At 36.6% G+C, this 27,532-nt stretch overlaps 1 protein-coding gene and 1 long non-coding RNA gene across 3 annotated transcripts in view; one reads left to right on the top strand and one right to left on the bottom strand.

Annotated features, from left to right (window-relative positions):
* Positions 1–27,532, bottom strand: part of MPP5 (membrane palmitoylated protein 5) — a 78,083-nt gene that overhangs the window by 40,755 nt on the left and 9,796 nt on the right. Inside the window, exons 2-3 of one of the 2 annotated variants that reach the window (XM_034992404.1) lie at positions 15,914–15,995; positions 9,391–9,678 (exon numbers count right to left, since the gene is read on the bottom strand). In XM_034992404.1, coding sequence (XP_034848295.1) covers positions 9,391–9,655 — 265 coding nt within the window. In that variant the 5' untranslated portion in view covers positions 9,656–9,678; positions 15,914–15,995. Of the gene's footprint in view, positions 1–9,390; positions 9,793–15,913; positions 15,996–27,532 lie in introns of those variants that run through there. The other variant, XM_034992403.1, reaches the window with a different exon arrangement.
* LOC118002131 lies at positions 25–9,875 on the top strand. Its single transcript, XR_004676954.1, has 2 exons — positions 25–91; positions 9,645–9,875. It is a non-coding gene; the product is annotated as an uncharacterized LOC118002131 (long non-coding RNA).

Below are 27,532 nucleotides of genomic sequence, written 5' to 3' on the forward strand. Positions count from 1 at the left end.
AAAGATACTTTTTTGTTTTTTTGCAGATTCTAGGGCGAAAAGCTGTCCTGAGATGTCTTTTTGCCCCATACGCAGCATGTAATGTACACAGGTCAGTATTTAGAGGAGCTTATACGTTCTAGCTAAAGACAGCTAGAACCACGTATCTTTAGAAGGAATTTTCTCTAGCTGTTTTGTACATCTTCATACATATAATGCATATAATGCATGTGTTTTATTCACCCTCCAAATGCTACTTTTATAATACCATGCAGGAAAGCTGCTCAAAGTACTCTCGTCCTTCAGATCCAAATGTTTTCATTAAGAATGTTTAGTGAACGGGCGCCTGGGTGGCTCAGATGGTTAAGCGTCTGCCTTCGGCTCAGGTCATGGTCCCGGAGTCCTGGGATCAAGTCCCACATCGGGCTCCCCACTCTGTGGGAAGTCTGCTTCTCCCTCTGCCTCTCTCTCTCTCTCATGAATAAATAAATAAAATCTTTAAAAAAAAAAAGAATGTTTAGTGAACAAGTAGAAAAGCAGACACTCAGTGAGTTTTTAAAACTTCATTAAATATATGTAGATTGACTAGAAGATATAGACTAAACTACATGTAGTTGAAACAAATGAATATTTAAGAAAAAATACAAAATACCCAGATCCTGATGAAATTAGTGTTTTTTTAAAGCTTTTTAAAAGGCTTATCAATTTAAAAGACATTAAAAATGATGCTGCCTCTGTCCAATAAGTTTTAAAATCACATAGAAAGCAACAGACACCTACAGCCATTAGTCTTAAAATACTAATCACGATATGAGTTCACAGTCTTTACTCAGTTCTTTACTAGAAAATTCTGAATGTAATTCTGACAAAGGATCTTTTCTTTGGTATTAAGGTTGATGTCTAATGAAAAATTATTGTGGGTAACATCAACTCAGGGATTCTCACTTTGACACACATTCTCATTCACATTTTAGTTTCATATAAAAATTCTTAATTTCAACGGTCAGAATATTTAGTTGTAGGTTAAAAAACCCTTAGGTCCTATATTGTACATCTTTTTTTAAATTATTTTTTTATTTATTTGAGAGAGAGAGTCAGAGAGAACGAGCACAAGTGGGGAGAGGGGCAGAGCAAGAGGAGCAAGCAGACTCTGTAGTGAGTGGGGAATCTGACATGGGACTCGATCCCAGGACCCTGAGATCATGACCTGAGCCGAAGTCAGATGCTTAACTGACTGAGCCACCCAGGTGCTCCTATATCATTGTCTGATGCAGGTTATATTTGTTTACTTAAAACAAAACATTCTGTACAATTCCAGAAGGAATTTTATTTTATTTTAATTTTTTTTTTAAAGATTTTATTTTATTTATTTGACAGAGAGAGAGACAGCGAGAGAGGGAATACAAGCAGGGGGAGTGGTAGAGGGAGAAGCAGGCTTCTGTAGAGCAGGGAGCCCGAAGCGGGGCTCGATCCCAGGACCCTGGGATCATGACCTGAGCCGAAGGCAGTCGCTTAATGATTGAGCCACCCAGGCACCCCCCCAGAAGGAATTTTAAAAATCCAATCAGATACAACTAAATCAGTCCTGCCAAATATGTACCCTCTTCTGTAATTAACAATGAAGATACACAATAAAAAGACGACAGAATCCAGAGAATAGAGACTCCTTTCCCCACTCCCATAAACAGAGACACAACAGGGGAAACATAAGGATAAAGAGCCACATGGACAGAAAAATAGAAAGATACATGGAGAATCACAGGGCTAGCGAGAATGACAAAGTGCAGAGAGGGAAGGGAGTATTGCAGCAGAGATATAACCACAGTAAGGCAGGACAGAGGGAGGGCAAAAAGGGGACACTGCAGAGGAGAAGGCGGCAAAGGCAAGTATATCAAATCTGGCTTTGAGGATAAATTCTAGTCTGCCACAGCTTCCCTACAAGAAAGTTCTTTAGATCTAGTTTAAATTCTTTGTCCCACAGTTAGATCTATTTCTTCTTACCTGATGTTCAGTAGAAATTGTTTTAAGTTCCCATCATCTTTTCTAACATTTCTTATAACACTTAAATAGTTTAATATTATCTAGATCTATTATATTATCTATTATCTATTATTATTTTATCTATTATACATTATCTAAAAAAATTACTTCTATTTGGCATTGGAATACAATTAATCAGATAAATACAAACATACCCATAAATCTACAAATCTACCCCCCGAACCCTCTCCTTTCCCCTTGGCCCTCTCCTGGTAGCCTAAAATATAAAAAAATGAAGTTAAATTTAAATTAGGCAACAGAAAGCAAAAACCAAGAGTTGCTCTATCTGAAATTCTATCATAGGCAGTCATATGGGAGAACTTTTTGGCTTTAAGGGTACAAAATAAAATTACACAAGGAAGCTAAGGAATCTCCATCTCTGGAGAACTTTCGAAGTAATGGTGATCACCACCTACCCTGGATTAGCTTTGCTTATTTTAACTCATGCTATCATTTACACCCAAATGAAAAGACAGTTTCTAGAGATCTATTCTAGCATAACAATCTTCCATCTCATTGTTTAAATAATACAGATTTCCTTAACCTATCCGCAGAAATTTCTGGATTTCAACCAACTTTTAACTTTTTTTCTGAAACTTTTAAAGATTTCTTCTTTTCTCCTACACTGGACGGTCAAGCTGAATATTCAGATGAGGACCTTAATATTTCTGAGTATGAGGAAATTATATCAGTTTCCAGTATATCTATCTGCTGAATCAAAATCAGAACATTCATTCTGGAAATCTTTGCTTAAACAGAGGTAGACTTTTTCTTTTTTCTTTCCAAATTTAAGAACATAAAATTCAGATCTTTGATTTTTGGTTGGCAGTGGACCAAGTCAAAATGAATAAAAAAAAAAAATCAGAAGCTCATGAAAAATACTGAACAGTAATTACTCATTAACAAATTGGGTTACAAATTAAAAACAAATACCAGTTAAGTATACAGGCAAAGATAGTTAAGAGAGACAGCACAGGAAAAATCTTATCCCTAAACATGGTAAGACAATGAAAAACTGTCATTGAAGCCCCAAATCTGGGATGAGAATACCTGGGTCCTAATTATTGCTCCACCACTTGTTAGTTGCATTATATGTCACTGGACAACCCACTGCAAGTCTCTGGGCCTTTCTATAAAATGAGTGGGTTTGACTAGGATAGTATTTCTCAAACTTTTGTTGGCAATACACAAAGCTATTTGAAATATAAGATTTATAAATACCTATGTGCAATATATTTTAATGTTTTCTATTTAATCTAGTTCTTAAAAAAATTACTGACTGATAGGATGGCTAAAATTAAAAAACATATAATACAAGTAGAAGCAAGGATGTACAGAAACTGGAACCCTCTACACATTGCTGATGAGAACAGAAAACAGTACAGATACTCTGGAAGCCTCAATAACTTAAACAAAGAATTACTACATGACCAGCAATTCCATTCCTAGGTATGTACCCAAAAGAAATTAAAAACAGGTGTTCAAACAGAAACTTGTATGTGAATATGCTTAGCACTATTACAGTAGCCAAAAGGTGGAAACAACCCAAATGTTCCATCAGCAGATGAATGGATAAACAAAATGTGGCATGTCCATACAACAGAGTATTCAGCTATGAAAAGGAATGAAGTACTAGTCCATGCTATAACTCAATGAATCCTGAAAATAATATGCTACGTAAAAATAAGCCCGTCACAAAAGGTCACATATTGTATGAGTTATAGGAAATGTCCCAAATAAACAAATCTATAAACAGAAAGTAGACTAGGGTTGTTAGGGAGAGGAGAGAATAGGAGTGACTGCTAATGGGTACGGAGTTTCTTTTAATGAGAACACTCCGAAATTATACAGTGGTGATGGTTGCACAATCTTGTGAATATACTAAAAACTCATGAATAACACACCTTTAAAAGAGTTAATTTTATGGTATATGAATGTCTTTTTTTTTAAGATTTATTTTAGAGAGAGTGTGTGTGTGTAGAAGTGGGGGGAGGGGCAGCGGGCGAGGGAGGAAGGGAGAAAAGTAGACTCCCCGCTGAGCTCAGAGCCCAACACGGGGCTCAATCTCATGACCCTGAAATCATGACATGAGCCAAAACCAAGAGTCGGATGCTTAACGGCCACCCAGGTCACCATATGAATTATATCTTAAAAAATTTGTTATTTTAGAAAAACAAAATGAAAATTTGCTGGTTAAGATCCACAAATTAACTTCATGGACTAAGAGGTTAGATGATCTCTGGTGGCTTCTGGTTCTTACAAAAGTTAAATTTTAGGGTGCCTGGGTGGCTCAGTCGGTTAAGTGTCTGACTCTTGGTTTCGGCTCAGGTCATGATCTCAGGGTTGTGAAACTGAGCCCGCATTGGGCTCCACGCTCAGCATGGAATCTGCTTGAGATTCTTTTCTCCTCTGCTCCTCCCCCTGCTCCCTCCACCCCCAAATAAATAAATAAAATTTTTTTAAAAAAAGCTAAATTTTAGTCAAACTTCAGAAGCTTAAGCTTAGAAAAGTTAAGTAACCTGTCTAATGTCAATAGCAATTAAATGAAAATAAAAAATATTCAAACTCTACATCTGCATCCAGACATCCCTTTCCAATGATTCAGTGATGTCCTGCATTTCTGAACATATGACACAATGATGCAAGTCTTTGCAAGAGGCAAAAGCTAAAATCTATTATTACTTAATACGCAGAATGAAGTTTTGATGCAATGTATCAAAGACTGGTATAGCAGTTAATTATTTTTCAGTAGAATTATGCACATTTAACAACCAAACATTACATGACTATAAACATATTATAATGAATTTTCTAATCTTTACTCTAGATTAGCTCTAATTTTAGCAATCTGAACAAATCAGAAAATTTTCAAACAGACCCAACATTTTAAACATTAAATCTAGTACCCATAAGTCTAATCATGTTACTCCCAGAAAAAAAAGTTCCACAAGGAATGACTAAAAGAGCTTGGAAACATCTATAGCAGCTGAGGAAAAATTTAATAATAATTATTAGTTTTTCAGAAATAGGCTGAACTCAAGGTTACTGGCACTGGAATTTTGTTTGTTGAACTTAAATAAACTTTCCTTAAAGCCAATCTTTAAAAACATTTATCACAGTCTAGCAAAATTCCAGTATATCCCATGGTCAGTCAGAAGTCAAAAAATAACAAAGAAATGTAGAAGATATATTTTACTTTGTAACATCAAATACAGGAATACTATTGACTTTATAGCTGAATACTCAGAGACATGTGGCAAAAATAGTAGACACAAATCAAGACTGAAACATGCTATTAATTAATATAATGAAGTATTTTATTCATCCTAATTTTCTGCCCCTTGGCGTACCTTTTATCTTCACACTAATAGCATCTGGTATGAATTAAAAAGCCCCTAATCACGAATTTCAAGGGTCTCCTTATTAACCACAAAACATCATGGGTGTGTGTGGGTGGGTGGGTATGCCTTTCCAAAGGTCTCTTCATATGTGATAGATGACAGTGTTTCCTCCTTTATTCCCTTTAAATATTCTATTATATTTACTTGTCTACAACCCTGGCCCCAAATTACTTCTATGTGAATATAAAAACAAACAAAAACAGTGGCACCTGAAATCTAGAGGTATCTGAAAAATGATTCTACTCTACTTCATCCTACTCTAACCTGCTTTGTTATTTTCTCAGAATTTCCCTCATGAAGTAGTTTGTTTTGCTTATGAAAGAGAACAAGACAATGAGATTTTATTTGAAGCAAAGCCAAGTTTTAATAACTCATGCCAATTTTAAGGAAAGCTTCCCTGATATATCAAAATTCTTATAATTTATAATACTAATTATTATTTATTTGAAATTAAATTCCCACATCACCCTTTTCTTTTAATAAGGTTCTAAAAATTTTTTAAAAGATTGTATTATTTGTGAGACCACATGCACACGAGAGAACACGAGTGGGATAAGGCGCAGAGGGACAAGCCGACTCCCCGCCTGGTGAGCAGGGAGCCCGATGTGGGGCCCAATCCCAGGACCCTAGGATCATGACCTAAGCCGAAGGCAGATGCTTAACAGACTGAGCCACCCAGGCACCCCTTTTAATAAGATTTTGACTGCTTTTAAACAAGCAAGTTCAGTTCATCCTTTCAGAATATTTTCTATCAATTCCATCCCTGCGCTTTTATTATTAAACAGTACCTAATTTATAAATCCTTTCATTAAAAACCACTACCCTCAAATAAATAAAATCTTAAAAAAAAAAAACACATGACCCAAAGTATCCCACCTTCCAATCATATTTTCAATTCTTAAAATAGTATTTTCTCTACTCACAGATAAATGATGATGTATCACTGGAAACTGATGGCTTCCTCTTAAAGAAAGAAATTAGTTGTCGCATCCTTCCCTCATTTAAAACAAGGTGGCTGTTTCTGGCTGTGAAAAGGCTGAGCAGTTGCCTCTGGCATGTGTTTATTAATTAAAATACTGGCAGGGAGACACAACTTTAAGGGAGTACTTCTGTTGTACTTTGATGTGTTAGCAAATTATGTACAGGAAAAAAATGTTTGGTATAAAGCTATTACACTTCATTTTAAAATGAAAACTTAAAACTCAGTATAGCCAAAAATGAAGCTTTGACTGGCAATAACAACTCTGTAACTTCCACTAACTTATCATGTTTTCTATAATTAACACATTTGTGTTGAGTCTATCAGCAATAAACCTATTACTTATTTCTCAAAGTATTAAGTATTCTATTCAAAAATTGAATTACAGATACCTCTTACATTTTTTAAAAAAAGATTTATTTGTGAGAGGGAGAGAGCACATGAGTGGGAGGGGCAGAGGGAAAGGGAGAGAGAATCTCAAGCAGGCTCCATGCTGAGCGTGGAGCCCGATAGGGGACTTGATCTCACAACCCTGAGATCATGACCTAAACTGAAACTGAGAGTCAGACTCTTAACCAATTGTGCCACCAGGTGCCCCTGGTACTACATTTTGAACTACTTTAAAACAAAATATGTGAAACAGCCTTAAATTCAAGGACTGCACAAAGGTATTTTTGAAAACCACAATGGACTGCAAGCTGGAAGAAAATATAGCTGTCCTTTAATCTACACTTGCAGAAAAGTTAGGCAAGCAACATATAAACAGAAATAGGAAAAACCAAAAAATTTGAGAGAAATGGTCTCCAATCTTCTGTGCTTTGGGAAAAAAAAAAGTTTCACTAAAGTGAATCTGGCTTAAGCTGTATTTGTTTCTTTACTGAGAGTACATGAATATTATCTATTAGATAGATTTTTCTGCCTGATCTAAGTAGAGCAAATGGACAAATACATTAATCTTAATTTAAAAATTTAAAAATTTAAAAGAAAAAAGGAATAATCAATCCAGGCTTGGGCTGGATATATTACAATGTAATCATTCTCCAAGTCAGAGAGAATATTTACAAGAATATTTTAATAAAAAACAATGGAGGGGTGCCTGGGTAGCTCAGTTGGTTCAGTGTCTGCCTTCCTCAGGGTCCTGGGATCGAGCCCTGCATCAGGCTCCCTGCTCAGTGGAGAGCTTGCTTTACCTTCTCCCTCTGCCCCTCCAATCCTGCTCGTGTTCCCTCTCTATCTCAAGTAAGTTAAAAAAAACAAAGGAGTGGTGGGAGATGAGGGCCAGTAAGAGGCAATCGGGAATTAAATATTTTTACTCTAACAAAACTCTTTGGAAAAAAGAGCACAAAATTCTTTCAGGTAAACGTATTTTGAAAATATGTATTTTTTCTGTTTTCACTATAATTTTTTGTTTTTTTTTTTTAAAGGAGACAAAGTTTATTGAATACACTGCGAGAGCGCGGTGGGCAGGACAGCAAGGGAGATGCTGTCTGCCTATTTTCACTATAATTAAAATACCTGAAGGCATTTACCAGACTTCACTATCACTGCACACATCTGATTTTTTAAAACACAGAGAAGCATGCATGTTGCTTTCTGTCAAGAAACGTGGTTCCTTAATAAATTTATAACAAAGAAGATGATGTGATATAGTAGGAACTGTTTCAGACTTAGAACATAGAGACTTTGTGAGGAACAAATCTAGTATATATGGTATCTTTGGGAAAATTACCTTGCTACTACTCCTGGTAGCAAGAGTTCTGATCCAGTGAGTGAAGAGCACACTGGACATCATTCTTTACTCAAACTCTTTGGAGTACACCAACTGCATACCTAGATCAAGCAAATTCAGACTTGGCTCTACCACTTATTAGCCTGGAATCTTAAACAGTGAGTTAACTCAATTTCAATTTCTTTATTTCCAAAATGGAGATTATAAAGTCCTGTTAATAGAATTATTGTGGATATTACATAGGATGGTATGAGTACAGAGCTCAATAGACACTTAAATGAATGGAAGAACAACAATGAAAACTCTCTCCTTCCATAGAAAAGTGGAAGTAAAAAAAGAAAAAAAAAAGTGGAAGTAGCTCTATTTTCACATCTATAAATAATAAATGCCAATAAATAGAATACTTAATTTGAGTTAGCCTGGTTTTAAGGGAAGCAGATTAATGTATACCCATAACACCAGTTCACAGATTATTCGTGTGTGTGTGTGTGTGTGTGTGTAGGAAGGGAAGGAAGTACGTTCAATGATCAAATATTCTAAGTTTGGAAACATATATTTGACATCAATCTCCCTTGCAGATTCATAATGCATATTAGCACTCTAAAGGATCTAAAGTCCTGTAATAGAGGTTTAACTTATTTAACCCACTGTTCTCAAAATTTATTTGGTCACAGATTTCTTTTTTGTTTACATCTACTAATAACTCATGGCGCTGTTTTGTTTTTGTTTTTTTCACAGAATGGAGTTTGGTAGTTTTGAGCCATGTTTTATGTATATGATGCCATAGGAACAGCTCCACTTCTTATTGGCAGTCATTAATTAAAGAAAATCAAATAGATTATAAGTTACAGATAATAATTTCATTACAATTTTACAAACTTCAAGGAAATCAAATTCAAAACCTGAAAACTGCTTTTCAGTAATTTTGATATAAAAGTTTGAGTTTGAAATAAAAGGTGAATTTCAAGGCTATAAATGTTAGCCCACATATAGAAATTTTTAATTCAAAGATGGTATCTAAAAACCATGTAGTGACTGAACATTTTAGCCCTATGCTTTAGCTCTATGTGACTAAAAGTAAACAGTGATGGTTGGTTATACGGCCTTTGCATGAAAAGAACTTATCTTGGTCTGAATTCAAATTGCTATTACTTACATTCTATTATACTCCTCTTCCTTCCTGTACACATTTATGTTAAGGCAAGAGAAACAAAAGTATTTTCTATTTTTCTATTTTCTATTATACTGCTGTATTTACTTACCTAGTATTTTCACAGCATAATGAGGACTTTCTAAGACAATTCCTTCCTCTGTATCAAATATAGGGTTATCTATTCCAGTCTTTGGAGGAATTTGGGCTAGTTTCTTAAGTCTCATGGAAGAATTAAGGTCAAGTTCTTGTTTTTTCCCTTCTTCTTCTCGCCTACGCCTCATGTCTTCCTGTTGTTGCCGAATACGCTCCAACTGTGCACTTCGACGTACTGGCATCATCCTGGTGCCCAAATCTCCGGGGCAGTCAACAGCCATCTCTCGATGCTTCTGATGTTCCTCTGGTGATGCAAGATCAACATTTTTTACTTCGCTGTCTGATTCCTCAGCAACATGCCCATTCATATGGGATGTTGTCATGGTTATCTATAAAAACCTGTACCACTTTTTATAAATCAATTCCTCCTATAAAGCCAATCTCTTGATTCTGTAGTATAAAATCCATGTTACTTCAAAAAAAAAACAAAAAAACAAAAAACTTCTCACATCACATAATAATGCTATGAAATGTATCCATGAAGGAAATCTAAGGGGAAAGATGGGGAAAAAAAGTGTAAGAATTACAACATAAAAGTAGATTTTACACAGCCCACTTCCAATCTATACACAATATAGTATCTTGTAAGTGTACAACATTATTTGGCTATATAGGTTAAGTACTTTCCTTTCATTTTACAGATAATGCTGAGAAAATCAAGGTATTAAAAAAAATCCCCTCCCAAGAATTTGAAGCATACTGTTTAATTCTATAGCTGAGAAAAATCAATGTATCAGAAAGTTCAGCAAAGTGGGAAAGTAATAAAGTTTTAGGTACTAGTCTGGTAGAGAATAGGTGCTTAAGGTTTAAAGATGTTTTGATCATCTTTGTAGAGTCTCAACACAGTACTTTACACTCAGTTTACAAGAGATTGAAATAATTTCTTAGTTAACCGCTAAAGAAATGGGCATACAGCAAGCCATGTTGGTGTCTCACTTGAGATTAAGGCAGTATTGTGGGGGACAATTCACTTTTAGGAGTTTATCAGATGCAGGAGATACCTAATGAAAAAGAAACTTTAATTAGCAGCTAAGGCATCTATAGGATAAAATCACATTAAGTGAGAAAAAGACTATGTGGGTTATCAGTCCTTATAACCAGTCACAATAAAAGAAGAATTAAGAGTTAATTCTTTATGAGGACTCATTCAGAGAATATGGTTGATCTGCTACTACCCAAAAATGTTAAAGTCACACTGCACAGCAAATAAGAATATTGGACTTAGAGACCAGAAACTGAATTTTAATGCTGCCGCTGCCACTTCTTCTGGTTTTATGATTTAAGACTAGTCAGTTTCTCTCTCTGAACCTCGGCTTTTTTTTCTTAAACGATTTTCTTTTTTTTAAAGATTTTATTTATTTTTTGACAGGGAGAGACAGCAAAAGAGGGAACACAAGCAGGGGGAGTGGGAGAGGGACAAGCAGGCTTCCCGCTGAGCAGGGAGCCTGATGCGGGGCTCCATCCCAGGACCCTGAGATCATGACCTGAGCCGAAGGCAGATGCTTAACAACTGAGCCACCCAGGCACCTCTGAACCTTGGATTTCTTTGGAAAATTTATTCATAGGCTTGTTCTGAGTTTTAAGTGAGATATCATATGCAAGCTTTAAAACTAAAAAATACATAAGCATATTAATTCTTAGCATTAATTTGATTCTATTTTAAAAACCCATTATTAACTTCATTCTCCTATTTTAAAAATCCTTAAACATATTTTATTATTTCTTAAAAGATTTATTTATTTATTTTAGAGAGAAAGCATGCACAAACAGGGGGAGGGGCAGAGGGAAAGGGAGAGAAGCGGACTCCAGGCTGAGTGCACAGCCCCACTCGGGGCCAATCCCACAACCTCAAGACCACGACCCCAGCAGAAATCAAGAATCAGATGCCCAAATGACTGAGCCACCCAGGCTCCCTACTTCAACATATTTTAGACAAGAACAATATTTTACTGGATGACACTGGCTTTTCATCTAGCCATTTCTTAGGTATAAGTAGGCAGATTGTTTATGTATGTGTGAACCCACACATTAAATCTAATTAGTCTTCTCTGTTCAGGACTTTAAAACTATTTACAATAATAAACCTACCACCTCCTTGAGTTGAGCATCACTTCAGTAAATAGGCTGGTTAGAGCATACGCCAACTCAGCAAAAGCTGAGTTTTCAAACAATACTCCTAAATGCCAGCCAACCTTCTCTCAAACATCTTGTCACAGACTTCCTAAACCCCACCTAGACTGAGAGGAAAATGACTAGACCAACAGGCAGGAAAACAGATGCAAGCTACATAAACCACTAGCATTACATTCTCACAAGAATTTTGGTAGACTTTTCTGTCTTATATCCAAATTTTAACTTCTCTCTTTATTTATAACTATGTGACCTACACATAAATAACTTATTTATAATTGGATTGCCTTCTTTTTCAGTAAAATGAGAACTATTAGAATTATATTAGGCTGTTCTTAAGTTTTATATATTGATTATATGTAATGCAAATTCAGCTTATTTAATGTTCTCATTATAAGTAAGCAGAAATGTATGTGGGAGTTACTGTAATCCTATGCTTAATTTTTATTTTAAAAACCTAGGAGTATAGGCGTGCCTGGGTGGCTCAGTTGGTTGAGCGTCTGCCTTCGGCTCAGGTCATGATCCCAGGGTCCTGGGACCGAGCTCTGCATTGGGCTCCTTGCTCGGCAGGGAGCCTGCTTCTCCCTCTCCATCTGCCTGCTGCTCCCCCTGCTTATGCTCTCTCTCTGTGTGTCAAATAAATAAATAAAACCTTAAAAAAAAAAAAACTTGGAGTATACATATGTCCAGAAAATTAAAACTCTCAACTTTTTCCAATTATATTTACCGGGGATTAAAAATCATATTTAATAATGAATAATGTACTTTTTACCTTATATGCTGGTCTATAAAAATATGATCTGAAATTAAAACTCTCAGCTTAAAAACTATAAGACTGTGTCCATAATTCATCATGATAGATCATGGGAGGGGAGAATTACAGCTCATGCAAAAGAGATGGGGCCAGGTGATCTGGGTCAAAGTTTTCATGCTTAGACTATTATCATGCTTGTCTTTCTGGATCTAGTCTTCTACTCTCAGAAGAATTTCCGCAACCTGATATTAATCTGCTTAAAATTCCATTTTGGTCATTTCCCTTGGAGTGTTCACAGTCTACTGGGAGAGACAGCAAAGAAAATGAATGATTATTCTTCCCAGTTGGTTCCTCCTCATTAGATTCTAAATTGAAGACAAGAGTCTGGTCTTATTTTTATACCCCCCAGTATTTAACACAATACATATCATATAGAGAATGCCCAGTGAGAATTTGTTCAACTAAGAATGTCAGAAATTCATACAGGATTGCACAGACCATAGACTCTGAAACTTAGTATGTGGTAAGGAGTCACAGCAAACACTCAAAACATAAGGATACATTTCTTTGAGCAATATTTCAAAGAACAACTAAAAATTAGCCAGATAGAAGAGTCTGTTCCAGGCAGAGGGAATCACATGACCAATAAGAATGAAGAGTATGAAAATATAGCACTTTCAGAAAACAGAACAGAATGCAATAAGGCTGGATGGGATGGTGGGAGCACACCATACATGAATAACGATAAAAAGGCAAGCAGGGGGTCAGACTGACACAGTTTAAGAGCTAAGGACTTAGACCTTTATCTTAAAAGTAGTAAGAATTATTACAGGATTTAAAGCAGAGCTGACATGGTCGCATTCACTTCTAGAGGAATATCACTCTGGCAGAAGTGTGTAAGATTGACTGGCAATGAGACCAGTTTGAAGGCAACTGTAAGAAATGAGGTCCTGAACTAAGACAGTGAGGACAAAGAAAAGTTATGTTGAAAAAAACATATAGGTTACAGAATTACTGGAACTTGGTGTCTGCCTTTCATATAGCAAAAAGAGGAGAGTTGAGAAAAAGGAAGAGAAGGAAGTAGTAGTAGCAGCACTTAAACTTTAACATGTACTGAGCACTTAAGTGCTGGAGAATACTGCAAACACTTAACACAGTATTCACTCATTTAATCCTCATTACTACTCTAAAAGTAGTTCCAAATATGCCTGTTTTGTAGATGAGGAATGGGGGCTGAAGCAGGTCTTGAAGATAGAATGGAAAAATAAGCAAGAGGCCATATGAACAAAAGGCAGGAAGATAAAGGGTGTGGGAAAAGTACAAATAAGGCTAGTTGAACTAAGGCAGTCAGCTTGTACAAGAGAAGAGCAGCTAGAAAGTTTGATTGGGTCCAACTTACAAAAGGTCTTAAACATAAGTCCCTAATTCTCAAGACAATAAGAAAGTCATCAAAGATTTAGAAAAGAAGAGTGATTTGTACATAAATGTAACTGAGCATTTACTCTTGGCTAGGTACTAGGGTTATAGAGACAGGATCCCTGCCCATTAGCTTATCTACCAAAATGTCCTACAGGGATCTAGAAATTAACGTGTCCAGAGTTAAACTCATTATTTCCCTTTAATCCCCTCATATTTCTCCTTAATCTTCTTCCTCCACTCTCAGTTCTAATTAATGCCATTATACTTACTCAGTTACCCAAGACAGCATAATATTTAAGAGAACAGGCTCCAGAATCAGACTGCCTAGGATCTAATCCTTGCCCACTCTCCTTTTAAAAGTCTCAGTTGAAATACATCCTCCTCCAGATTTCCATGACTCCCCAAACTGGTTATGTGCCTGCTCTGAAATCCCACAGCCCCTGTCACATCTCTGATCAAACCAGACTACAGCTATTTGTATCTCTGTCTGCCCGCCCCATCAGACTAGAAGCCTTTAAAGGTCAGGAACCATACTGACTCATCTCTGGATCCATGATACTGTCCAGCAGAGGGACCAAGCAAACAGGGAGGCTTCAGAATAAGAACCTAGGCAGTGTGACTCCAGGACCAGTATCTTTGGGTTACTAGATGGATGGCAAATATCCTTAAGATGGAAAATACAGGAGAAGAACAATTAAAGAAGACAGAAACTGAAGGATAATATGGGTTTAGTTTTAGACACATTAATTTGAAGGTGACTACAGGTCATATGGGTAAATGATCTACACCTATTAAGCAGGGATCTATCTTATTCATCTCTATAGCCCTGATATCTAGCAAGGGACAAATGCTTAATTAAGCATATGAGTAAAATCGCTCCTATGTTCAAATACCTCTAATGGCTTTCATATTGCTTAGAGAACAGAGTCCCAACTCACAAGGTAAATCCAAACTTTCTATTTCCAACACAAACTTTCTAAGTTTGCTTCCTCATTTGTGCCTATCGCATATCTTTTTTCTTCCTGCCCAAGTACCTTATGAAATAAGAAATATAAACTGCTTCTCCTTTCATCTTCTGACTTCAAGATCTATCACAAGTCCCCATTTCCTTCAAGAAATCTTCCCAGACCGCCTCGGTTAAATAATGATCTCACCAAACAACACTCCAAAAGACTTTATAATGGTCACAGGTTAATTCATGAGGGCCATAAAAGATTCAAAAGTCCTTCCAGAATCAAAGAAACATTATGCTATGTCCTATAGTTCTAGCATCGAAATCATTATAATTCTTAAACTGGCAAACCATGAATACTCTAGTTCACATATGTAGTCAATACATATCAATAAAATGTGGTAATCTGAAGGAATTATACTCTCCCTCTCCAAAACACACACACACACACACACACGCATGCAAGCAAAAGAAAGAGAAAAAGAAGAAAGTCTTTTGACAATTCAGAAGCTGGTAAATAACTAGAGAATTACCTCCTTATGTGTAAATAAAAGACTGCCTTATGCAGATAATATAGTTACAGGTTCCTGGCCCTAAGAGTATTCTATTCCTCTCTTCTCAACCTTCTAATTATAAGTTGTTTTTAAAATGCCTCAAAAGCCCATATTTCACATCCTCATCAGAGTCCCAGCTCATACCCCCACCCAAGAAAAAAATAAAAATAAAAAAGAAGTCAAAACTCTTTACATAGGCCAAAAAACAAGAAAATGAATTTTCAGGTTGGCAGGCCAAAGCTGTTTCAGTGCTAGCTTCAAACCAGTTGGGGAGAAAGAGCTTTGCTTATGTGAGTTGGCTATAGGAGAAGGGGGTAAAGGGAAGCTAAATAAGCTTCAAATTAAAAAAGATTGAGATTGGGGGACCTGAAATAGCCTGAAGGATATAGGCCCACTGAAAACTCCACACCAAGAAACAAAACCATTTGTGTGACAGCTGGGGAACATGAAGATGGTCGTCTACACTAGTGTCCAGAACTCTGGATTTTTTTTTCAATTATCCTTCCTCCCCTTCTCCCACAAGCAATGCCTTTTGACTAGCAGCTGGGAAGTTTCATTTTAAGTGATCAGCATTCCTCTGACATTCTAAGAAGTTGGACTATTTGTTTCCATAGAAACAGCTTTGTCAGCTAACAGAAGATTCAGGCCAAGAACAGTGAAAAGAACTTACGTTATGCAAATTGTAAAGAACTTGTCTACTATCCTCTTAGTTTTTCTTCTCTGGTTTTTCACAGAACGCAGGTTTTCTTACTCTAAAAGAGAGGAGAGACAATCAAGTGTAAAGGTCTGCAGTATTTTTTAGGGGGAAAGAGTGAGAGAGAAAGGTTAATTTAATATGATATCTAATTGTTTGCAGATGGCTAGGATTTCCTGGTATGAAGTAGTAAAAATGTAAATCCTCCCCCCCCATATTTAATGGACAGCAATTAAAATCAATGTGAATTACCTGAAATCAGTGAGGAGAAAGAAGTAAGCATAACTGGTAAGACCCTTTGCAGATTATTATTTTTTTTTAAAGATTTTATTTATTCATTTGAGACACAGAGATAGATAGAGAGAGAGAGAGAGAGAGAGAGAGAGAGAGAGCATGAGCAGGGAGAGAGGCAGAGGGAGAGGGAGAAGCAGGCTCCCTGCTGAGCAAGGAGCCCGATGTGGGGCTCGATCCCAGGACCCTGGGATCATGACCTGAGCCGAAGGCAGATGCTTAACCATCTGAGCCACCCAGGCGCCCTTGCAGATTATTTTTAATGATACCTTTTGACCTCTAATTTAAGGTTCAAATAAAAATGCAGTTTATATATTTTCTTTGTTTTAACTACAACTTCTGGACCAATTTTAAATATTATGAATAGCTTACGATGCTGAGAAAATGAGAAGTTAGGGATCTAAAAAGATAAAAAAGAATTTGACAGACAGGAACCACAGTTAATTCAGAGGGGGAAATTTTGATGCTACACTGGACCAAGACAGGAGAGGATCCTGCTGTCCTAATGGAGCTTATATTCCAGCAGAGTAACAGATAATACAGAGCAAACATGATAAGATGACTTCAGATAAAGAGCTAGAGAGAAAGTGAAACTAATATAATAAACAGTGATGTTTGGAAGGGACAGCATTAGATAAGAGGGCCAGGGAAGGCCTATTTTAGGAGGTGATATTTGCACTGAGACCTAAATGACAAAAAAAAAAAAAAAGAGTCAGCTGTGGGAAGGTCCAGAAATAAAGGGTTCCAGGTTGAGGGAACAGAAAGTACATTTCTATACAGATATCACCAGGAATCTCAATTTCAATATATCCCAAACTGACCTCAACTTCTTCCCTACTGTTAATTATACCACTATCTCCAAGATCTTAATCTTTTTCAAGCTCTATTATCTAGTCAGTTGCTAAGATCTGTGGATTATACAAAGTTTTTAGAATCCACTGAAGGGTGGCAAAATAAGCCACCCCAAAATACCCCACTAGAAAATCATGTTCAGAAAATGAAAAGGCATGCTAAAAAAAAGGGAGAAATATCTGCAAATAATTATGTCCACTATAAACACTCTTACAACTCATTAAGTAAAAAAATCCAGTTTTTAAAAACAGAGCAAGAGATTTGACCACTTCACCAAAGAAGATATACAAGTAGTAGAAATGAACATTTGGAAAGATACTCAAAATATTTTTTTTTAAAAGATCTTATTTATTTATTTGACAGAGACACAGCGAGAAAGGGAACACAAGCAGGGGGAGTGAGAGGAGAAGCAGGCTTCCTGCCAAACAGGGAGCCTGATGCAGGGCTCCATCCCAGGATCCTGGGATCATGACCTGATCCAAAGGCAGACTCTTTAACGACTGAGCCACCCAGGCGCCCCAATAATTCATTTTTTTAAAAAACTTTATTTGAGAGAGAGAGAGAGAATGAGAGAGCAAGAGCGGGGAGGAGGGACAGAGGGAGAGGGAGAAGCAGACTCCCCACTGAGCAGGGAGCCTGACATGGGGCTCCATCCCAGGACCCTGGGATCATGACCTGAGCTGAAGATAGATGCTTAACCGACTGAGCCACTCAGGCACCCCGCAAAAAAATTAATTTTTTAAAGACTAATGTACATTCATATACACTGTGTATTCAAAACAATTCATATATTCACATATTAAAAAATCCCCACAAAATGAAAGAATGGCCCATATACCATCTTCTCAAAGAAAAAACTTTAGCTATATCCAAAACTAAGTAAATACAAGTTAAAACTCAAATATTTTTGGGCTAGTCATACAAAGTATTTAGCTCAGAAGTTATTACTGACAACTTTTTTTTTTTAATTCAGTGAGAAAATGCTCCATTTGCTTATATCAAACACAAAGTTGAAGGTCTTTGGAGATATTCAAGACCACAAATTCACAGGAGGAATTGGTTAAAAGCCAAACAGTATCAAAGATATCAAATGGTTGGTTACTTGAACTCCCCCTTATCACCTTCAACAACTTGGTAATAAAAGATTAAATGAGTCCAAAAGGTTAGTCAAGTTTTTGAAAAGGTACTAGGACAAAAGGTAATTTATAACATTTTCAAACTGACCAGAAATGGATTTTTAAACATGTGGGATAAAATTACTTGTGATATGGCTTTCCAGTATATTGCTACCAATCAAGAATATATATGGCCTAGTTAAGAGAACAAGAACAATCTTGATAAGGAACAGAGCCAGTGTAAGAGATAGAAGATAAAGCCAGAGTTGACTGAATGCTAAGCTAAATTGTTTGAATTTTCTCCTGTAAGCAGTGGGAAACTCTGGATTTGAGTTTTAAAAAAAGAACCAAAAATTGTCTTTTTAGAAAGTTAAATCTACACTGTAACCAGAGTTGACCAGGGGAAATGTGAGTAGCCAAGAGAGATAATGTTTTAATACTTTATGCATGGGAGGATAAAGGAAGCAGCAGAAAGAAGGAAAAAGGGATAATTTCAAACAATGGTTATTACAAAGGATAACTTGACAGGATTTGGAGACCAGTAGCCAAATATAATTCTAAAACATTGAGCATGACAACTGAACCTGGAAGAAATTATGGGACCTTAAAATAGAAGAATTCAGAGAATAAGGTTTTCTCCTTGGGAGGGAGAGGGGGATGGGGAGAACTGGAAAGATGATAAATTCCATTTTAAAGGATAATTTTTGGCAGGCTAGGCAGGGAAACCAAAGAAATGAAAATTTGTAAGTAATTTACATATTCATAGCTTACATTTGTAAAGCTTTTCAGTTTCCATAATAAATTCAAGCACATTATCTCATCTGAACTCACTTCAGTTTCCCTGAAAGGTAAGCAGGTTGGAGATCCCCATTTTCCAGAAGATACGCAGACATTGGAAGTTAGGTCACAGAGCTACAAGTAATAGAACAGAAACTAAAATCCAGATCAGTGAACCCTTATGTGGATCCACAGTGCAATGTCAGTTATATCTAAGATGAAACCACCCTGTCTACATACTTCTTTCAAAAATCACATAATTACATCATTCTTTTACTTTTAAAATATGATTAGAGAGAATTCATCTTTTCTCTTCAACTGACTGCTTCATAAAATGACACAGTAATTAATTTCACTTATATATTAACAGACTACAAGTTTACTATAACACCAGACTCTGGTAGCATGGCACCTATTGCTCAAAGTTTCTAAATACTCAGTGAAGGAGAGGTAGTCAAGTGGAGAAATGATAGAAATGCATATAAATTTCCCCTCATTTGAAAACTGACACTAAGCTACAAACATTTCAGTTTCTAGTGACATTTTAAAAATGTTACTCTCTACTCTGTATTGCTGCAATTTCAGTATGTGCTGCCAAACTAAGCTACATGTCCTACCTTGACAAACTGTTTTTAATAATAAAATATTAATTTATACCTTGAAAAATGAATATCATAAAAATAAAACAGACTAGACAGACTAATCTCAGATAAATTAGCTGTCCCTTGGGGTCAAATTTAAGTATTTCAAATTGTAACTGTAATATCCTTAAATATGTTAATAATTAATTACCCCAACTAGCATCAATTCTCCCTCTATAATATCTCACATATATCTCTAGCTTCTCATACTACTACCTTAAATCATATTCATATTATCTCTCTCATGAGTTTTTCTATGAACTTCAAGTCACCCCCATCTTGTTCTAGATCTAGTTGCCACTTACTTTGCACAGATGACCCTTGAATAACATGTGGGTTGAGAAATACTAACTACCAGCAGCCTACTGTTGACAGGAAACCTTATTGATGATATAAACAGTTAACACATATTTTGTATGTTACATTTATCATATACTCTATCCTTACAATAAAGATAGAGAAAAGGAAATGTTACTAAGGAAATCAGAAGGAGAAGTAAATACATCTATAGGACTGTACTGTATTTATGGGGGGGGGGGGGGGAAGAACCTGCATACAAGTGGACCCAGGCAGTTCTAACCTGTGTTGTCCAAGGATCAACTGAACTGCTGAGTAACTTTTCCTAAAGCACACCTATTATCATGGGTGTCCCTTTTCAAAAGTTTTTGTTGCCTTTCCCTTTTCTTAAGCTACTATTTACCCCAGGTTTACTATGTACCATTCTTCCACTGTGCTAAGTACCTAGTGTGCATTATCTCATTTAACCCTCACAACAATCTCCTTGCTGAATTTTCTAACTTAGCTTAGTAAAGACACTGACCTGTCCAATGTACAAAGCTAAATGGCACAGCTGGGTCTCAAACTGAATTGTTTGACTCCAGGGTACTTTAACAACTTCTGGAGAACCCATTTCAAGTTCCTTAGCCTGTCATTCAAATGGCTCCCCTTGATGAGTCCTAGAATACTTTCCCCATTTCTCCCTCCCTTATCTTCCGAATCAAACTACTTGCTATTTCCAGTACAAGCCCTGCAACTTCCCACCTCCACATCTTTGACATATTTGTTTCTTATACCCAGAAAAAAAAAAAAAATCCTTCCTGTTCAATTCTTTATCTGTTAAAATTTCCCTCTACCATTAAGAGTGTTATGAAATCTTCCTTACTCCTGCCTGCTCCCATCCACAACCTACACTTCTACGGTACTTAATCTATGCCCCTGCTGTAGCATTTATTTATACATTTCCTTCTCTCCCTAAGTTATATTTCCCTTTTTAGTTAAATCACTATATATCCCCATACATTCTGGTAGAAGACTCAATATACTCTTTAATGTATATATTCAAATAAATCAGGTAACCTATCAGTTTCTTCCTTTTTTTTAAGTTATATCCTTTCTGGAGACCTCCATTCTCTAGCTCTAAGCTGGATATTTTCTTTGTGCCCAGATTCACTCATCCTTCTCCATTTGCTCCAGGTCTAAGAATGTTGACCTCCACAGACTGCATTACTTATATTTTCTTATCTTCTAGTTTCTGGTGGGCTTGGCTAGGGAGAAGTACCCACTGGGAGGGAGAAGAGAGGGCTGGGTTCTTTATCCCTCCAGCTTCCTCCTGTGATTTGGCAGAGGTTACGTTCCTCTAAGGCCACAGTTCCCACTAGGTGGCTCCTCTCCTAAGGTAGTAACTAGTCCCTTCCTTGCCCATTCAGGCCTAGGCTCAGGCATTCCGCTGTTGGTAACCCTGAAATGCTTCTTAGTTTCCTTATCTCAACCCACGCATATCCTTGTAAACAGTCCCTTCATTAAACTCTCTTCCACTGCTCAGGCTTATTTTGCCATTTGTTTTCTGCATGGGATCTGACAAAAGCATATTCCAATCTGAATTTATTCTCTAAATCATTTTCATTCATTCATCTTTATCCTAAGAAATTCTTCTCACCTCTTTCCTCTTCATCTACTCCCTTCTCCTTGAGAGATCTCTAAAAGCTTCCTAAGAAAGGGTACATGGGGGTAAATTTTTTAAGACCTTGATTTACTTGGTACCAGAGCAGATTACATCTTCTTTGAGTTATTCTTTTGCATCCTTGCCCCCAACCTTAATTCCTCACAGCTTCTCATGACTTCTAGGTCTGGCTTTTTGTTGGTCTCCCCAAGGAAGTATTTATAGTGAGAGTGACCCTTTTCTTCCAACTAGACTAGGAAGAAAAACAAGCAGCGTAAATGTGTAAAAATATTTACCCTGGTATAAGTGACCAATTGAGTGACCAATCATGCCCGTGTTGGAAACAACAAAGGAAAAGATATTATGTACTGCTGACTCTATAAACCAGTACAATGCTATGAAGGACAATTCTGCAGTCTACCAAAAATTTAAAATAAACCTTTGATATATCAGTTCTTTGTCTAGAAACCTATCCTATAAAGTATCTTTGAAACAATGTAAGGATGTTAATCTGTGTTTTCAACTATAAATTTAATAAAATCTAAACACAGATCAAGTATTTCCAATGAAAATTTATCATTCTAATTGAGATGTGCCATCAGTGTAAAATACACACGGGATTTCAAAGACTCCATATGGGAAAAAAAATGGATGTAACACATCTCAGTTATTTTTAATGTCTGTTGAGATGGTAATATTTTATACATTATGTTAAATAAAATATACTATTAAAATAAATTTCAACTGTTTCTTCTAAAATTTTTTAATGTGGCTGCTAGAGTTGAAGCTCTGTATGAGCTGACAGGGAACAAAAGCGAGTGACTAAAGATAGCTTCAGAATGGTGTTTATATATCATATCACTTTTACAAATGCACATAAAGGATGTTTATAAAGTTATTAACAAAAAATCTAGAAGAATATGCACAATATTGTTTTTGCCTAGTATCTCTGAAAAAGCAAAGAAAACAGACCTCTCAGGTTTTTTTACTTGCACTTATGTACTATTTGAATATCTTACAAAATGCTGACCAAAATAAATGTGTTGCTTTTATAATTTGGAGGAAAAACACAAAGATATTACCTTTTTGAAAGGAAAAAACCCCATAGAAACTTTAAATTACAACTACCGTCTTAAAGCCTATAAAAATTAGCAGCAGCAACAAAGGCCTTTCAAGAGTTCTGGAATCTTTTCACAAAAAGAAGTAATCAAAATGTTATCCCTACAGCCCTAAACAATTTCATAAACAATACAACAATAAAATAAGAATTCCTTAAAAAAAATTTCTTCTTTTTTTAAAGGTTTTATTTGAGAGAGAGAGCACAAGTAGGCAGAGCAGCAGGCAGAGGGAGAGGGAGAAGCAGGCTCTCGCTGAGCAGGGAGCCTGATGTGGGACTCGATCCCAGGACCCTGGGATCATGACCTGAGCCAAAGGCAGACGCTTAACCGACTGAGGCACCCAGGCGCCCCGCCCCCCCTCCAAAAGAATTCTTAAATGAAGTACTTAAGCAATCATTAGGAGCATGACTCTTTCGTACCCAAGACTTCCTCTGCCACACAACAAATATATTACATCTTTAATTTAAAAATGAGAGGAAACCAGTTTACCAAAAGAAGAAGAGGAATAATAAGAAAAATTTCAAAAGGGACCACTTACACTTTAAAATATAAAAGTCACGTTCATAATTTTGATAGCATTCTTTCATCATGTTAATAATGCACAATGATAAACTCAAAAAATCCCAATTAACCAGACTCACATGACTATTGCTTTGCTTTCTTGATACTCATTTCTATGCCTATTCTATATAGATTTTCTCCATCCCCTTTAATCTTGGGTGTCAATCCTTTAGTCAATTACTTTCCCTGAAACATATACCACGAGTTACAGATCTGTAAAAACACATTGTAAGAATTGCAACTTTTGACCTCAAGTGATTTACAGCTTACTAGAGAAAAAAATATGCTCTAAAGGTCAGCAAATTAGTAGATGATTACCTCTACCTAGATGACTTATTGGTATGCAATTCAACAACTGGCCATAAAAAAAATGAGAACAGTTTGCCTTGCCTACCTAATAACTATTTCTGAGTTACCAGAACAAGATTATTAAGCAAAATTGATAATAAATATTCATATCTATTGCTCTCTACAAATCAGACTAAAGAAGGGGCAATGGAGAGTATTTTCAGGACCAGAAGTAGGGTTGTATCATCAGAACAGGAAAGAAGAATCTAAGAAAGAAGACCGATGATACAAATGTCACCAAGTTTAGAATCCATTGAACTACCACTGATGGAGGGCATGAATAACGTTCTGACTCTGACCAGATAGTATCAGAAGGCAAGAAAACATAAAGGGAATATTATGCAACAAGAGAAATAAGAATAAAAGGTCAATTTTAAAGATTACTGTAAATCCTGGAGATAAAAAGGGTTATTAAAGTAAACTTTCATTCAATAATATAAGTACCCACTTGGTACAAAATCTTGGATAGTCGCCAACAAGAAAAAGATTGCTAAGGCAGAGTCTTTATCCTTAAGAAACTTAAAAATATAGTGTGGAAATCAGATAAGCAAATAAACAAAACCCCTATATACTGCAATGCTACTTGATAAGTGCTGTACTACAACTGCAGAAAATTCTACAAGAATTACCTGCAGAGTAAGAGCATCCTAAGAAAACTTGTATAAATGGGAAAGAATGTAAGAGACAGATATGAAAGGTGTCCATCACACAACAGGGGGAAAAAAAGTAAACAAAATATTAAGACAAGCATATTGGTATTTGTAAAATTAGACAAATGCTTTATTTAAATATAAGACTTTAAATTATGGTAATGAAACTCAATTCTGTGAATGCCTATTTAAAAATGTGTAGTAAAAATGATCTAGTGAAAAACATTCTACAACAATTTGAGTCAACAAATGAGAAATTGATAAAACCAGGTAAAACCTGGGACGCCTGGGTGGCTCAGGCAGTTAAGCGTCTGCCTTCAGCTCAGTTCATGATCCCAGGGTCCTTCATCGAGTCCTGCGTTGGGCTCCTTGCTCAGCCAGGAGCCTGCTTCTCCTTCTGCCTGCCACTTCCCACCCCCCACCTCTGCGCTTGTGCTCTCTCTGACAAATAAATAAAATCTTAAAAAAAAAAAAAAGTAAAACTTGATCTCACTACATATGTAAGCTGTTTTTAAATAAGGCAACATTATTTCCCACTGACTTTCACTGTTATTTCAGAGATGAACAGAACATTATTTCAACAATTACAATTCTTCATCACTGACTCAGTCTATGACACCTGATTCACACAATTCCTATAAAATTGCTTAATCAGATTATTGATAATCACACAATCTACTCAAAATATATTAAAATATAATTTATTAAAATGCAGTTCACTGATATTCCATGTGAATGTCACAAAACAGGCTTGTATTCTACCTACCTCTTTTTTTTTTTTTTAAAGATTTTATTTATTTTTTAGAGAGCGAGTGAGAGAGAAACAGCATGAGAGGGGAGAGGGTCAGAGGGAGAAGCAGGCTCCCCGCTGAGCCGGGAGCCCGATGTGGGACTCGATCCCAGGACCCTGGGATCATGACCTGAGCCGAAGGCAGACGCTTAACCATCTGAGCCACCAGGCGCCCTTCTACCTACCTCTTATCTAACATTTATGGAGTGCTTAATACACACCAAGGCACTATGCTAACCTTTTTAAATTTTTTTTAAAGTAGGCTCTACACCCAGCATGGAGCCCAAGTCGGGGCGTGAACTCAAGACCCTGCGATCAAGACCTGAGCCGAGATCAAGTCAGATGCTTAATTAAGTCACCCAGGTGCCCCTATGCTAACCATTCTTGATATGGCATCTCAGTTAATCCTCAAAGTAAGGCTCTGAAGGGGATCACAATATGCCACCCAAAATGTGACACTTTGACATAAGGATTTTTTTGAGCTAAAGGCAATTAAGAAACAGCAGACACAGCGGCCGGGGGAGGGGGGGAGGACTCTGGGCTCTCCCCTCACCCAGCTAAAAAGCAGGGCATAAGTTTCCTTTTGTAAAGATAACAGAGAGAGAACTCTTAATCCTGGGAGGTTACTCTCATCAATGGAGAAGGCACCAGCTTAAATCTGTATAACAAACCTTACTAAATTTTATCTTTCATTAGTTTCCCCACATATTTACATTCCCACAATTTACATCTCCTAAAGGCCTAAACGTCTTTTCCTTTGTCTTGTCACTTCTCCACAATTTATTGCTCAGTCTCACTGCTTCTTTGGGTCAATTCTTTTCTATGAAGGTCTCAATATGCACAGTTAGTAATAGGTTATTTTTCCTGTTAATCTGTCTTTTGTTTCAGTGAACCTACAAGGACAGAAAAAGTCTTTTCCTCCTCTACATCCCTCTGAATCAGGCACTAATACAATCCCCATTCTACAAATAAGGAGGCAGACTTTGATGAGTTAACATGCCCAGAGTCACACCCAAGACAAGAAGGTATTGCAGCCTAAGTCTGACTCTATAGCCTGAGTACTTACTCCATGCAAAGACGGTAACTGCACCGTAATGCCTATCAGTAAAGACCCTAGGAAAAGCAAGAAAAAGCCATTAGCAAATTTATCTGTTTGTATCTATATCTTTACAGAGAAAGTTAATCAAGAACACGTGAAAGTTAGACACCCCCACCCCCATTAAACACACTTATGGCCGACATAGGATCAACGGAATTGTATTTTGAATCTCAAATTCTAACACATTACAGGGGGTGACTAGGTTAGAACAGTCTCTGGTATTAAGCTCACCAGCAAAGCTAAAGTTTAAACAAGTAAATGATGCTGAGCAAAATAAGTCAATCAGAGAAAGACATGTATCATATGATCTCACTGATATGAGGAATTCTTAATCTCAGGAAACAAACTGAGGGTTGCTGGAGTGGTGGGGGGTGGGAGGTTTGGGGTGGCTGGGTGATAGACACTGGGGAGGGTATGTGCTATGGTGAGCGCTGTGAATTGTGTAAGACTGCTGAATCACAGACCTGTACCTCTGAAACAAATAATACATTATATATTAAAAAAAAAAAAAAGAAGATAGTAGGAAGGGAGAAATGAAGGGGGGGAATCAGAGGGGGAGATGAACCACGAGAGACTATGGACTCTGAGAACCAAACTGAGGGTTCTAGAGGGGAGGGGGTGGGGGGATGGGTTAGCCTGGTGATGAGTATTAAAGAGGGCACGTACTGCATGGAGCACTGGGTGTTATACGCAAACAATGAATCATGGAACACTACATCAAAAACTAATGATGTAATGTATGGTGATTAACATAACATAATAAAAAAAAGTGCAAATTGGGAACAAGCATCTCCTCTGTGCCATATTAGGCAGTGAGATACTAACAGCTCGTACCCTTAAGGAGCTTGCAATTTACAGGTTCAAGATTCTTCACTTTAATTCAAGTACATTTTAAACACTAAATCAAAAACAGCTTTCCTCAAAAGGATTTTCATTTTACAAAAAAGACACTGTTAAAATAAGCCTTAAGACAGGCTAAAATACAGGCAAAGTAGAAAAATCCACGGGCTTTGGAGTCAAATAAACTGAATTTAAATCCTTGCTATCGCTTGCAATAAGACTTTGGATAAAACAGTTAATCTCTCCAAGCCTCTGTTTCCTCATTTGTAAAAGGGAGAATACTGATAAAAACCTTACAATGTAGCAGTTAATATTTAAAATATATACAAAGAATATACATACTGCATAACACATTAAGAGACAGGGAAGGGGTACTGTTCTAGTAAGAGTTAGGAGAAAGCAAAAAATACTGTGATTTAGCCAAATGAATTACTACTCTTACCATAAAGTTTAAGTGTAAAAGGAGAAGTTATAAAGTATAAATCGGTAAGGTATATAAAGAACACTGTCCCTTCAAGATGCCTACAAAGAATTATCAAATTTCCTTTCATAAACTCTTAAGTATCTATTGATT

The sequence above is a fragment of the Mirounga leonina genome, unplaced genomic scaffold, assembly GCF_011800145.1.
Source record: "Mirounga leonina isolate KUSES-001 unplaced genomic scaffold, KU_Mleo_1.0 Mir_82, whole genome shotgun sequence".
Lineage (NCBI taxonomy): Eukaryota > Metazoa > Chordata > Mammalia > Carnivora > Phocidae > Mirounga > Mirounga leonina.